Source organism: Lontra canadensis, unplaced genomic scaffold (assembly GCF_010015895.1).
Source record: "Lontra canadensis isolate GAN:19392208 unplaced genomic scaffold, GSC_riverotter_1.0 scaffold76, whole genome shotgun sequence".
Taxonomy (NCBI): domain Eukaryota; kingdom Metazoa; phylum Chordata; class Mammalia; order Carnivora; family Mustelidae; genus Lontra; species Lontra canadensis.
Genome location: NW_022631070.1, coordinates 10,237,509 through 10,250,475, shown reverse-complemented (window position 1 = coordinate 10,250,475; position 12,967 = coordinate 10,237,509). Strand labels below are relative to the sequence as shown.

The following is a 12,967-nucleotide window of genomic DNA, read 5'->3' as shown; positions in this document are numbered from 1 at the left end:
ATGGCTCTTGTTTTTCAAATCCGTTCTGACACCTGGACCATTGGATTGTGTGGTCCATGTACATTCAGAATAAGTACTGATAGAAATGTGTGTGGTGCCATTTTATTACTTGGCACTAGTAACAAAGAGCCAAGACTTTAAGAACAGACGTTCAGATGTCCGAATGTGTTTCTTTTCCCAGATTAGGGGAGTTTTCATCTATGATTTCCTCAAATAAGTTTCTGCTCTTAGTTCTCTCCTTCTTGTGGGACTCCGATAATACGAACATTTTACATTGGATGGAGTCACTGAGTTCCCTAAGTCTAGTCTCATGTTGCATAATTCTTTTTCTCTTTTGTTCAGTGTCAGTATTTTCCATTATTTTTATTTCTAGAGCACTAATGTCTTCCTCTGCTTCTTCTACTGTTCATTGCTATCAAACCTGTTTCCAATCTGTTTTTACATTCTTTGTTTCTGACTCTTTTTAAGCTCTTTTACGTCTGTGATCAGGGTCTCCTTGATGCCTTCTTTTCTCAAGTCCAGTGAGTATCAATATGATCGGTAATTTAAGTTCTCTGTCAGGCATGTTTCTTTTATCTGCTTTGCTTAGATCTCTGGCCATGGTCTCATTTTGTTCCTTCATTTGGGATGAATTCCTCCATCTTGACATTCTGTCTAAGTCTGTGCCCTCTTCTCTGTATTAGAAAAGCCAGTTATGTTTCTGGCTCTTGAAAGGAACGGCTTCATGAAGAAGAGGTCATGTAGTGTCAGGGGCCCAGCACTTCAGGGAAGGGCTCAAAAAATAAACATTTTTTAAAAAGAAGGAAGAAATAAAAGGCATCCAACTGGAAAGGAAAAAGCAAAACTGTCTCTATTTGCAGATGATATATTTGCAGAAATCCTTAAAGACTCCACCAAAACACTCTTAGATTACACATATCCAATGAAGTCGCAGGATACGAAATTGACATCCAGAAATCTGTTGTGTTTTATACACTAGTAACAAAATAACTCAGAGAGAAATTAAGAAAGCAATCCTATTCACAGTTGTACCAAAAAGAATAAAGTACCTAGAAATACAGTTACCCAAGGCAGTGAAAGATCTGTACTCTGACAAGTCTGACATTAATGAAAGAAACTGAAGACAACACAAATGGAAAGATCACGCTCAGGGATTAGAAGGACTGATATTGTTAAAATGTCCATACTACTCAAAGTAATCTACAGATTAATGCAATTCCTTTCAAAATGCTTATACTATGTTTCACAAAACCAGAACAAATAATCCTAAAATTATGTGGACACAGAGACCCTGTCAGACTTCCAGATTTCAAGATATACCATGACGACATAGTAAATCAAATGGTATGGCGTAGGCATGAGAACAGAGACGTCAGCGGAACGGGTCAGAGAGTCCAGAAACAAACCCCTGCTTATATGGTCAATTAATACCCTACAAGGCAGGCAAGAACACAACGTAGGAAAAGGCCAGGTCTTTAACGAACGGTGTTGGGAACTGGGCCACCACCTGAAGGAGGACAGCGTGGGGCCGCGGCCTTACAACACACACAGAAGCGAACTCCACATGGACCAAGACCGACAGGCGAGACCGGAAGCCATAAACCCCTAAAAGTGAGACAGGCAGTCACCTCTTGGAAAGCAGCCTTAGAACATGTTAATGGACGTACCTCCTCAGGGAAGGAAAACAGAAGCAAAAATGAACAAATGAGATTACACTAAAATAAAAAGCTTTTGCACAACAAAGGAAACCATCAACAGAAAAAAAAGCAAACTTACTGAACTGGAGCCACTCCCGGCAAATAATAGATCCAACAAAGGGTTAACATCCGAAACATATAACGAACTCATACAAATCAACAAAAATAATCCGACTAAAAGTGGGCAGATGACCTGAACGTTATTTTCAGAAGCAGGCGGACACACGGCTCAGAGATGCGTGGGACGGTGCTCAGCGTCACCTGTCACTGGGGAGATGCGGATCAAAACCACACTGAGCCCCCGCCGCACACCTGCCAGAATGCACAGTACCGAAAAGACAAGAAATAAGCAGGCATTGGCGAGGGTCTGGAGAAAAGGGAACCCTCCTCCGCTGTTGGCAGGAAGGTGGAAAACAGTACAGAGGTTCCTCAAAACAGTAAAAACCACACAATCTAGTATTTCTACTGCTGGTTATTTACTCAAAGAAAACAATAATGCTCGTACAAAACTGTATACGGACCCCACGTTTACTACAGTATTGGGTATGGGAGCAGCCTACGGGCCACCGCCGACGAGTGCATAAAGGAGGTCACACAGGTGCACACCACAGGAACACCCCTTCGCCATGAAAGATGAGATCTTGTCTGTGACTACGAGGATGGGCCTCTACGGTATTCCGCTGCATGAAATAAGTCAAAGACAAATACGATGTCATCTCACTTCCATGTGGAACCTGCTAACCAGAGCAAATGAACAAACCCACAGAAGCACAGTCGTAAATACGGAGGCCCCGCGGCTTTCGGGGGGCGGGGGTGAACCAGGGGACGGGGCTTCAGAGGTACAAATGTCCAGGTATAAAACAAGTAAACCGGGGCAGGGAGAGGTGCAGCACAGGGGACACAGTGAGCTGCGTCACAGGACGTCTGTACGCTCACGGTGACGGCGCTTACTGTGGGTCGAGCACGCCGCTGTGCACCCGAACCTAACAGAACATCACATGTCAGCCGTACTAGAAAAATCAAACATTTTTAAAAGTTCCATTTTTTCAAAAATGAAAAAAAAAGGTTTTCCTAATAGTCCATGTGGTAAACGGTGGGATACTGTCGGCAGACAGAGGCGATCTTTTTCTCTTCTTTCCCCTTGCCTACCGGGACCCTTCTGAGGGGAGGTCCTCACAGCCGCACACAACGTGCTGTCCACTTCTCGCTCTCTGGCTCTATTTCCCTAACTACATCGTTGTCACGGGCAATTCTGTGGCTCTGGATCCCCATCTCTAAACCCACTCAAGTGCTCGAGAGCACAGTCAATGCCTTCAGTGCCGTGGGACGTACCGACCTCGTTCTCTGAGCAGCGAGGAGTCCTGGAAGCCCACGGCCGTGCTCCCCGAGGACCGAGTGGGCAGAGATATCTGAGAGCAAAGGGGTGTCCGCGGGGGAAAAGGAGTTTTCGATAGAACCGCCCCCCGCCCCTGGCATCCTTTTCTAAGTTCTTTCTACACAAAATACTGACCATAAGACCTGAATGTCTGACTTTGTACAAACCAAACGGAGGTTTAAACGTTCACATCACACACAAGCGTGGGGGCTCTTAAAAGATCGTCTTCTTAAGTGCTTCTCCACACAACCGTAACATGCGACAGAGTTAGGAACCAACAGCAGACACGGTCGCCTGTGCTGACAGACCATCAGTGAAGCAGTTTTGAACTTGGCTGTTTAAAAAGCATCTTGACATTTGGGGCATTTGTTGCTATTTTAGGAAATAAGAGTCCTGGAGTACTCAGTTCAGTCCTGGACCCCCAACACCACTACTCCTGAGTTAGGACGGGTGCTGGCCGGGAGAGAGCGAGCCACATGCTGGGCTTGTCTCCTTTACATGCCGAGAGGCCACCAACCTGACACGGTCACCCTTGTATAACCACTGCATGAGCAAAAAAATGCCCCACACCACCCAAAGCATGTCTTCAGTGACCCTCTGGGTTTACTTGGAGAAATAAAAGGCACTTTCTGTCAGAGCTCCCCGGGGGGCTCCTGTGTCGGAGGAGCACCGAGAAGCAGACAAGGAGCCCTCGGCTTGAGATCGCATCTCCGAAGACGGGTCACGACGGTGGTGTGTGGAGGCAAAATGAGCACTGACATCACCTAGTCTTATCCCTTCTTTTCAGAGGCAGCAGAGCTTAGGTGACTCCCCCGTGTGCAAGCAGATCAAGCCCAAGTCTCCAGCTAACGTGGAACTGCTCATGCCTCCGTCACCCAGAGCCTCGCGTCACCCCCGCGGCCACAAGCGGCAGGTGCTCAGATATTTAAGTGAATGATAACAGAATTTGGAACATTAAATTTTTTTAAGACCAAATAATCAGACACAGAAACTAATTCCTCTTGAAGGAAAAATCAGAATCAACAGTTGATTCTCCAAAAGTCTGCCTTACTACTTTGTATCCTACAACAGGAATCAGCAAACCTTGACCTTGGGGCCAAATCCAGTGACTGTCTGTCTGTAGAACCCAAAAGCTGAAAATAGCATTTATCCTTCTAAATAGTTCAAAAGGCTAATAGAACGGTATTTCTGATAAGGAAGTTACACAACACGCGAACTTCTGTGTGCACACAAGGCGCCCGAGCGCAGCCCCCTCTTCTGAGAGGTGCCCGGCTGCGGCGCCAGCAGAAAGGGGCGGCGGAGACAGAGGACCTCCAGCCCCTGCAGAACCGCTGCAGCCCGGCCTGGGAACCCCGCGGAGCTCCGCTCAAACCCCGGGGGAACTGCTGCCCAGATGCGGCCCCACTTGGCCCGTCTTGTTACCTCGCAGGCCCGAGTACCCACGAAGACCCACGACTGCGTCTGACCAGAAGCCCGCGGGGTCTGTGCGAGGGCAGAGGAGGACCAGGTCTCCCCGAGGCGGCCCTAACCTTCCCTTCCCAAGGCAGTGCCGACGGGGAACACTTCCGTCCACACGGCTCTGTCCCAGGCGTGCAACGGCGGGGACACTGCGCGGCCCCACTGCCAGGAACACGCGCCCTCGCCCTTCCTCCCACCTTCCTTCTCTGCTGGGTTTTCCTACCGCGCCCCGGCCCGTGAGTGACCCAGGCCTCGCGGGCCGCAGAGCTCTAACTCCTCCCCCGGTCCCCACTGTCGTCCTTGATCCTCCTCCTGGTGCGTCCGGACACCTGTCCCGTGGCGGGGGCTCCTGGGCCCCAATGGCGGGTCACTAGGGTCAGTAAGTCCGGCCACAAGGCCCGAGCGAGCACCGGATTCGCCCGCGTCTTCCGCGTCATGAGAATAAGCACGTTCACCCGTTTGCAGTAGCTCCCACCTGTCCGTCTGTCCGTCTAGCATCCGTGCCCGCAGGGCTTCAGGCCCTCTGCTCCCGGAGACCCTGACACCGCTTACCCGCGACGAGGTCCCGCGCTGCGCCCGGGCTCAGCGAACGCCCGCTGTCGGCGCGGCACCGGCGCCCCAGAACAGCGCGGCCGGCCCGGGGCGGGAGGAGGGGACAGCTGGACACGAGCCGGCCGCAGCGGTCCTCAGCCGTCCTCAGCCGCCGCTGTGGGTGCGAAGGGCGCTCACCCCGCACGCTCCTGTCCCTCCTCCCGGCGGCGGCCGCGACCGGGCTCGCTCCGGGCCAGTCCCTCGGGACGGGCCGCACCTGCTCGCGCCCCTGAGAACAGCCGGGCGAGGAGACCGGCCTCCCCCAGTCTCCCGGGGCCGGGCCAGCTGCGGACTCGACGCGGGAACGGACCCCGGCCGGGCTGCCCTTCTCGTTGGCCTGGAGGTCGCGGCGGAGGTCGCGGCGGCCAGGGGAGAGCCAGAGCGAACCCGCAGCTCCCCAGGCGCACCGACTGCCCGCCGGCGCGCCCGGGACCTCGCGCGGGGGACGACCCCGCAGGCAGGCGACCCCGCGGCCTCCAAGCCGACGCTCAGCGCACCTGGGAATTCGCCGTGGGTCGGGGAGTGCGGGCGGAGGGCCCCGGGGCAGGGCGCGGGCGCGCAGGTGCTGTGGGACGCAGGGCCGCGGGGCGCCACGTGCGGGTCCCGCGTTCTCACCGCAGGTGCCGGCTGAGCCCCGAGACGCGCGGGCGCTGCCGGTGTCCCCGTGTGCACCACCTGCCCGATAACATTCGCGGGGGCTCGTGGTGTCCACCTGCTCCTGATAACAAATGGGCCGAAGGTAGGTCCACCTGCCACCGCTTTCCACGAGCCGAGCCTGCAGGAACCCTCGGAACCCGGGCCGCGGGCCGGGCTTCTGTGGTCGTCGGGCGAGCAGGGAGCCGCGCGACGGAGGAGCCGCAGCCCGGTGCCCACACGCGGGGTCCCGGTCCCTCGGCCGACGGGAGGCGTTTGCACTCGTGCTTCCTCTTTGTCCCCAAATCTACCAAGAATCTGTACACTTGCAGCAAATGTGAACAAATATATTTAGATATATTTAAAAGAATAAAAAAAAAAAAACATTTCACAAAACATTTGTTGCCATAGGAATTTTTTAAGCAGTAAATGCCCACATCAAAATTTAAACATCGTTCAAAGTATGATCATCCGTACTAGTAAGTAATGCAACAAATTATGTAAACAGAGTGAGATACATTTCCCGCGTCCCTGCAGGAGTCACTTCCTTCCCGGGGTGGAAGCCGGCCCAGACAGTGTTCCAGGGACCAATTAAGAAACTGCTATTTTCAGAGCAACAAAAATAAAAGCTTTTATTTGTTCATTTGAATATAAAACAGGCGTTATCACAGATGTACAAAGCTTACCGGTGGTTTAACATACGAGAAGGTTGCCGTCCTTTGCACATAAAAATTTTGTTTGAAACCGTGATTGGTTGAGTACATGAATTTCTCTAACCAGTCACACACTCTATGAAATAACGCTGCTAACATTCAACTGATAAAAGGGGCAGTTTCCCGTGGGTAAAGTGTCAAGCAGGATTAAATATACATAATAAACGAGCACCATGAGGAAGCCGCCCTGTTGGGTTAGGTCTGTGTTTCAATGTTCATTGTGTACCCTTCTTTGTGCAAGTTGATTACACGGTTTTGTCTGACTTCAAAAGCACAAGGTCACGAGACAAACATTGTTACATTCCCATGGATGATTTATCTACGGCACAATTTCTAATACAGAACAATCCTTCTTTATTGCTGAATATTTCCTTCCTCTTGCACAAACGACCTTCGATCCCAGCCCCCAACCCTCTGGACCTCAGCGCTAACATGAGAGATGACAGGACGTCCCTAACCACGTGCACGACCGCCCCCCCTTGCCCGTGAAGCTGACATGGTGAAGGTCATACTTGGAAGTGATAACCTGATTTGTTTGCTTCCGACATCAGCTCGACCTCACAATTACCCTGTAGCTGTGTTTCCTAGTCAGTGTCTTACCTGACACCTTAAACCTCCTTCCCCTTAAACAAGGTGGGTGTGTGTTAAGAAAAGGTCTTTTCCTGCGTGTGGTGGGGTTTTTCCCCCTTAGGAAGCAGAAGACTGTAGGAATGTGTATCTGAAGCGTGTAGAGAAAGATTCACACACAGAGATGAACTCAAACAATATTTAAAAATCAAACAATTTGTGGAGATGGAAGGATGCACCCCACATGCAGACAAATTTTTTAAAAAGCCACTTAAAATTTTTAAAAAAACAGCCTTGGATCTCGGAAGTCAAACAAAACTCTCTTTTAGCAAAGGGCTTACTGCTGGCGCATACAGCAAAGGCGGATGAAGACATCGCCTATGGTATAATGAAGAGAGACTCTAAGGTTTGCCCAGCAACAATCTTGGTCATGCATTTCTAGCAACGAGAGCCACTGCAGGGTCATATTGGGGCAGTTACAAGAGAAATCACACTTGGACAGTGGATACCTCTTCTGGGCTGGACACAGAGGGGCCAACTTGATCGAGGAGTGTACAGATGAGACGAGGAAACCGGAAGGTGTGTGAGGCGGCAGCAGCAGCAGCAGCAGCGAGACGGAAATCAGAAACGTGTCATCCACAGGTGGCGAAATGAAGGCAGCTGGGGGGCTTTCTCGCTCCAGCCGGTGGCTCTGTGAGGAGTTCCCGGGCAGCTCAGGAGGGGTCCCTGCAGGTTCTGCTCGCGCTGGGCGGGGGAGCCCCACAGAGCTGGCCGAGGGGACGGTCTCCTCTGTGAGTCTTTTCCCTTACAGCTGTTCTGGACAGTCTGTCCACTCCGGACGACAGCCATCTGAGGGGAATCGACGCAACCGGTGCAAACCACCACGGAAGAGCATTCCTTTCCATACCAAGGACCAGAAAGGGTGACGTGAACAAAAATGATGAAGAACAAGGAATTCTTGCAGCTAAGAGAACAGTGGCGCTCACCACCTGCCTTCCCTGATGCCCGCTCAGTGTCGCAAGCACGCACTGGCACAGACCGCTCACCGCTGCCCCCACGGCAAAGGGAAAATAGTGCACGTTTAGCCTCCGATTCCTTCCCCATCTCTGAGATGGCAACAACTTCACTTGCTGGTCTCTGGTTCTAGAAGAAACAGGTAGACCGGGCTACAGGCAATCCGGGATTGCTCGTGTCAGCAAAGTGGGTGTGAGACAATCTCGCTTTATCTACAGTACAGTGAGGGGAACACCATGCAAGTGACAGCTTCTGCATTTTAAACTTTAAAATCTCCTTTGTTCATTAGTGAATTTATATTTCATATATATATATATTTGTTGTGATACTATCCACGCAAGATAATACAACACTTTTTTTATATTAGCAAACATTACAAGACTTTAATGTTCTTGAATGTTTTTCTCTTTTATACTTCTAAAGAGATCAAAATAAATTAAACGTTTTGTACATAATTACATGTGAAGAAGTTAACTTATTTTATCTTTTTAGTTTAGTACAAAGGTATCTGCAAGATAGTTGCCGAAATACACCTTATTTATAATTTCTTCTCACTCTATGCTAACTTCAAAGGCTGTATGTTAGCCTTTGTTTCTCCAGCACACTTCTGACAAAGAAAGCTGCTAAAATCTAATTGGAAGGTGCTATTTGGAAGGTTTTCTCGTACCTCAACAAACTTTCCTAAAAGGATGAAATCTAGCAATGGCTTAAATTAGTAACAAGGTTCATGTCATTAAGATTTCATGACACATTAAACAGAGAAAACAATTCTTTGTCACACTACATAAATTGTTTAAAAGAACCCACCTGGAGGGCAGAATATTTTTTTAATTGCTATTTTGGCTTAACAAAATACCACATTTACGAAGAAAGCACTTATTATTCAATAATTAAAAAAAAAAGAAAAGAAAGTTTTTGAAATGGGTTTTTCCAACAAACCGAAGGCAGTAATCCAAAGTCCTTCTGAGCAAGCTTCAGTGGTAATGCACATTCCACGTTCCACCCCCATGCCAATCAGGACTGCTACGGAAAGTCTCACCGCCGCGCGAACAGAGGCTCCGTTCCGGTGAATGTCGCCCCCGTGTCTGCAAACGTTTGGGACACTGATAGAAACGGTTACTTTCCTAGAAAAGTCTGTGGGAGCCAGAGATGACGCTACATGTTGTATGCCACGTAGATGGGGTCCAGCTGGTCGGCCAAAAACCCGTCTCGCAGGTGCATCCGCTGCTTCTCTCCCCGGGAGTTGATGGGGATGACGCCGATGTCCACCACGACCACGACCCCCACCACCAGGTAGTGCTCCTCCAGGACCACGTTGGTCACCAAGGGCACCAGGTCCAAGGCTTCCTGCTCTGACCCATCAAGCTCAACCACGACCACCAACAAATTAGTCCAGGTGAACACCGCGCTGTAAGACAGAGAAAACCGTCGCTAGACCGTGAGGCGTTTCCGTGACAACTGTGCCTGCTTCCCGAGAAGTTCCACCTGGTTCTTTCCTGACCTGCCCGCGCACCGACGGTCTCTCTGAGCCCGTGGCCGTTAGCTCGCTAAGTGGCCGCACTCACTCCCGTGGGCAGAGTTTCCTAGCGGCCAGCGCTCATGGCGGCTCCCGTGCACGCAGGGGATCTCCGTGCCAGCAGCACCCTGACAGCTGTGGCCGTGGGGCACGGGGTGCCAGGGCACCCCAGGCGCCCCAGCACGTGTGCATGGGGCCCCTCAGATGCAGTCCTGTCCTCGGGCCTGGTCAGTGGAGAGTGGGCACAGGCTGCAGAGCAGCGAGGGGTTTGGGACCTGTCCTGACCTCCCTCTGCCACAGCAGGAGGGGGACGTCACGGGAGGGAGAGAAACACGGACCGCCACCAGCTCTGTGTCCGGCTGACCACGGGCCCCGGTCGCACTGGGGCAGACACCCCAGCGGTCAGCTGCAGACGTGGGGGCCCAGCAGCAGACTGCTGCAGCACTCGCTCTGGGAGGGGTGTCTGGCAGCGGGAGGGGAACCATGAAGGTTCACTCAGACTCACCCAGAAGCCCTTTGTTTGGGATCTTTCAGTGGAGGGCGGCCCGGAAGCCTGGGTCTGGCCAGTGTGTGGGAGCCTAAGCTGCCTGCGTTTCCTAGGCTGGTCTGTAAACGGGTGGTTACGGGGCCTTAGCAGGCGTTGCTCCTGGAGCCCACGGTCTACGGGCTGGTGGGGGCGGTGGTCAGGGGAGGCCTGTCGGCCGCCGGGCTCCAGGGGCCTGCGGTGGACCGCGGGCGAGAAGGGTCCAGGGGGCAGCAAGTGTTTGGGAAACGCACTACTGTTCCCTACGACCGTATGGGTAGGTCTGGTCAGAAAAATACACACGTTTTGTTTAGTGAGACCCATACACACGTCAGCGTGGAAGGGAAATACTGGAGAAAGGGTCCCGCAGGCGACTGCTTCCGGAGTCCCCTGTGATGAGTGCACGGCTCAGCAACGGTCCTGCTAAGGTCCGTTTCCAGGATGTGCTGGTGCCACATTCCCGTACTAGGGCCCTTTATGACACTAAAATATTGCTCTGTGTGGCCCAAGTGAGCCCACACTGAGTTTGGGACACCACAGATTTTATATCATAGCAGCCACCTGGGTATAATTTTATTACAGCGTCTGGCGCTTACGACGCAGGATCAAGAACCGGGTTTGCCAGGGAGCTACGGGCTGGAGGGGCATCGTCCTCCCAGAGCCAGAGATGGCCGACACTGGAGACGACAGATGAGAAGGCGGGATCTGGCCCGGATGAGGTTAGCTGGCCCTCACCTCCATGAAACAGCCCCACGGAGGGACGCGAGCGTCCGCCCTCGCCGTGCAGCCAGTCACTAGCGGGTGCACTGGAAGGGGAGCCCAGGCGGGGCCAGGGGAGGTGAGAAGGAGCGGGAACAACGGAGGTTCAGCTGGGCGGTCTCCGATGGATGGGGCCCCGCAGGACGGAACTGTGGGTGCGCGTGTTGAGGCGAGGTGAGTGCGACACCGCACACGCATCAGCGAGCGGGCCACGGGGCAGGGGGCAATGGCAGGGCTTAGAACACACCCCAGGGGGCGGCAGGGAGCCCCCGTCACAGACCCCGAAGGTGGAAACAGCCCTTTGCCACCAGAGGGAAATGCTTGCGGCAGGAAGAACAAGCCTGGGAGGCGGTCGCTGGCGCGTCGAGCTAGCGGCGCGGAGACAGAGCTAGCCCCGTGCCGTCCCCGTGTGCCTGTCTCTCCAGGAGTCCTGGCTCCTGTCCACACTCACGTGCACAGGCGGCTCCTGCAGCCTCGGGGTGAGAGGACAGCGCCACGTCGGAAGCACGGGGCTGCATGTGGGGTCGCCAGCGCGCTGTCTCTTCCACGCGGCTGAGCCGCCGTCAAAGGCCACAGATACCCCCCTGCTATCCGTTCCCAAGGGGCAGTGAAGAACTCAGGCTCCCGTCCCCACGAGGAGGGACTGCTCGGGGGACATTCTGGCACGTGGCTCCCTTGGCTGCTGAGCCCGAGAGCACACGGGTCCCGGCAGCTGTGGGCCAAGCGGACCAGTGAACCTACAGCTGTGCACCAGCGTCCTGCACCAGGGCCACCATGCAGGGGCCCCGAGGGCCTGCGACGCCCCCAGGCCAGCCCCATGCAGCAGGAGGCAGGAAGCCGTGCTCTGGGATGGCGAGCCCCACGTCCCCGAGGGCCCTGTCTGCCTGGTCACTGGCCTCTGGTTGTACCTCGGGCGGGTCCCCTTCTCCACCTCTCAGCCTTCCCCATGGGAACCGGTCACAGCTCCCAGCAGGACAGGCATCCATGGGGTGCGCCCATGTTTCAGGGCCTGCTTGTGTGTGCACATCCATCCGGCTCTCGGAAACAAAACAAACAGCGACCACCTGGCCTCCTGGGCCTTGCCCCCCAGGGGTCAGTACCGTGTCCTCTGGGGACGCGTGGGACACGGCCTGCAGGCCGACAGTGCTCCCTTCTAGCCAAGCTCTTAATCCCAGAGCTAGTGGAGCACAAACCCGTTTGCCCGCACGGGGCCCTCGGACGCCCGACGCGCCCGCCCCACTCACCACTCCGTGACGCTCTTGTGGGCTCGGATGACCGAGGTCTCGATGTCGATCGGGTGGTACCGCATGCCCCGCAGCTCCATGGCTTCGTCCAGCGCGCCTACCACGTACAGGGCGTCGTGGCGCTCTGCGGGGGGCGGGGAACGTGTGTGAGCCTCCGCACAACGCGGCTGCGTCGTGAGGACTGAAGGTTAAACCACCCGCGTCAGACACAGTGGCTGAGGCACGGGGTCGCTGAGCGCAGGCTGCTGGTCCCTTTCTCTCATGCGTCCGGGCCACTGGGACCACCGGGCGCCCCGGACACCAGCCTGGCCAGCCGTGCACCTTGGCACCACGGGGCCCCGTGCGCACCCGCCCCAGTTCTGCACACCGGGACACTGTCTCCTCCTCCTCTGGGGCCCCTCCGCCCCATGGGCGCCGACGGACACCGTGATCTCCCAGAGCCACAGGTCAGCACGCAGCACAGCCTAAACCAAACCCCGTGCCCTCGGACCGTGTCCCATGAGGTCAGAGCTGCTAGAAACCCGGCTCCGAGCGGGACGAGCGAGCAGTCTCTGGTAACGTCCGCGAACAGAGACCCCTTAGCTCACGCGATCCCTCATGCAAACCTCGGACACGACAGCGGGACGTCGGTCCATCTTCCCTTAAAGCTAAGGAGACCCCTTCAGCTTTAGGGTAGTGAGTGTATCGGGAAGAGCCTGAAGAAGTGATCGGCAGACAGAAGACCGGGAACCCAAGTCGGGTGAGACGGAGGCTTGATCTGCTGGTTTCCACGACTGCGGCAGGCGTCCCACCTCTGGGGCCCGAAGTGAGGACACGGCGGCAGGGCTGTGCCAGAGCCCCCGCGTCCAGCAGGATGACCATCCCTCCCCTGGGGGTC

General features: G+C 54.3%; 1 protein-coding gene across 2 annotated transcripts in view; it reads right to left on the bottom strand.

Moving 5' to 3' along the window:
* Nucleotides 1–7,893: 7,893 nt before the first annotated feature.
* DIP2C (disco interacting protein 2 homolog C) overlaps nt 7,894–12,967 on the bottom strand; it is a 363,208-nt gene continuing 358,134 nt past the window's right edge. Inside the window, exons 37-38 of one of the 2 annotated variants that reach the window (XM_032881692.1) lie at nt 12,091–12,214; nt 7,894–9,456 (exon numbers count right to left, since the gene is read on the bottom strand). In XM_032881692.1, coding sequence (XP_032737583.1) covers nt 9,204–9,456; nt 12,091–12,214 — 377 coding nt within the window. In that variant the 3' untranslated portion in view covers nt 7,894–9,203. The remainder of the gene's footprint in view (nt 9,457–12,090; nt 12,215–12,967) is intronic. The other variant, XM_032881693.1, reaches the window with a different exon arrangement.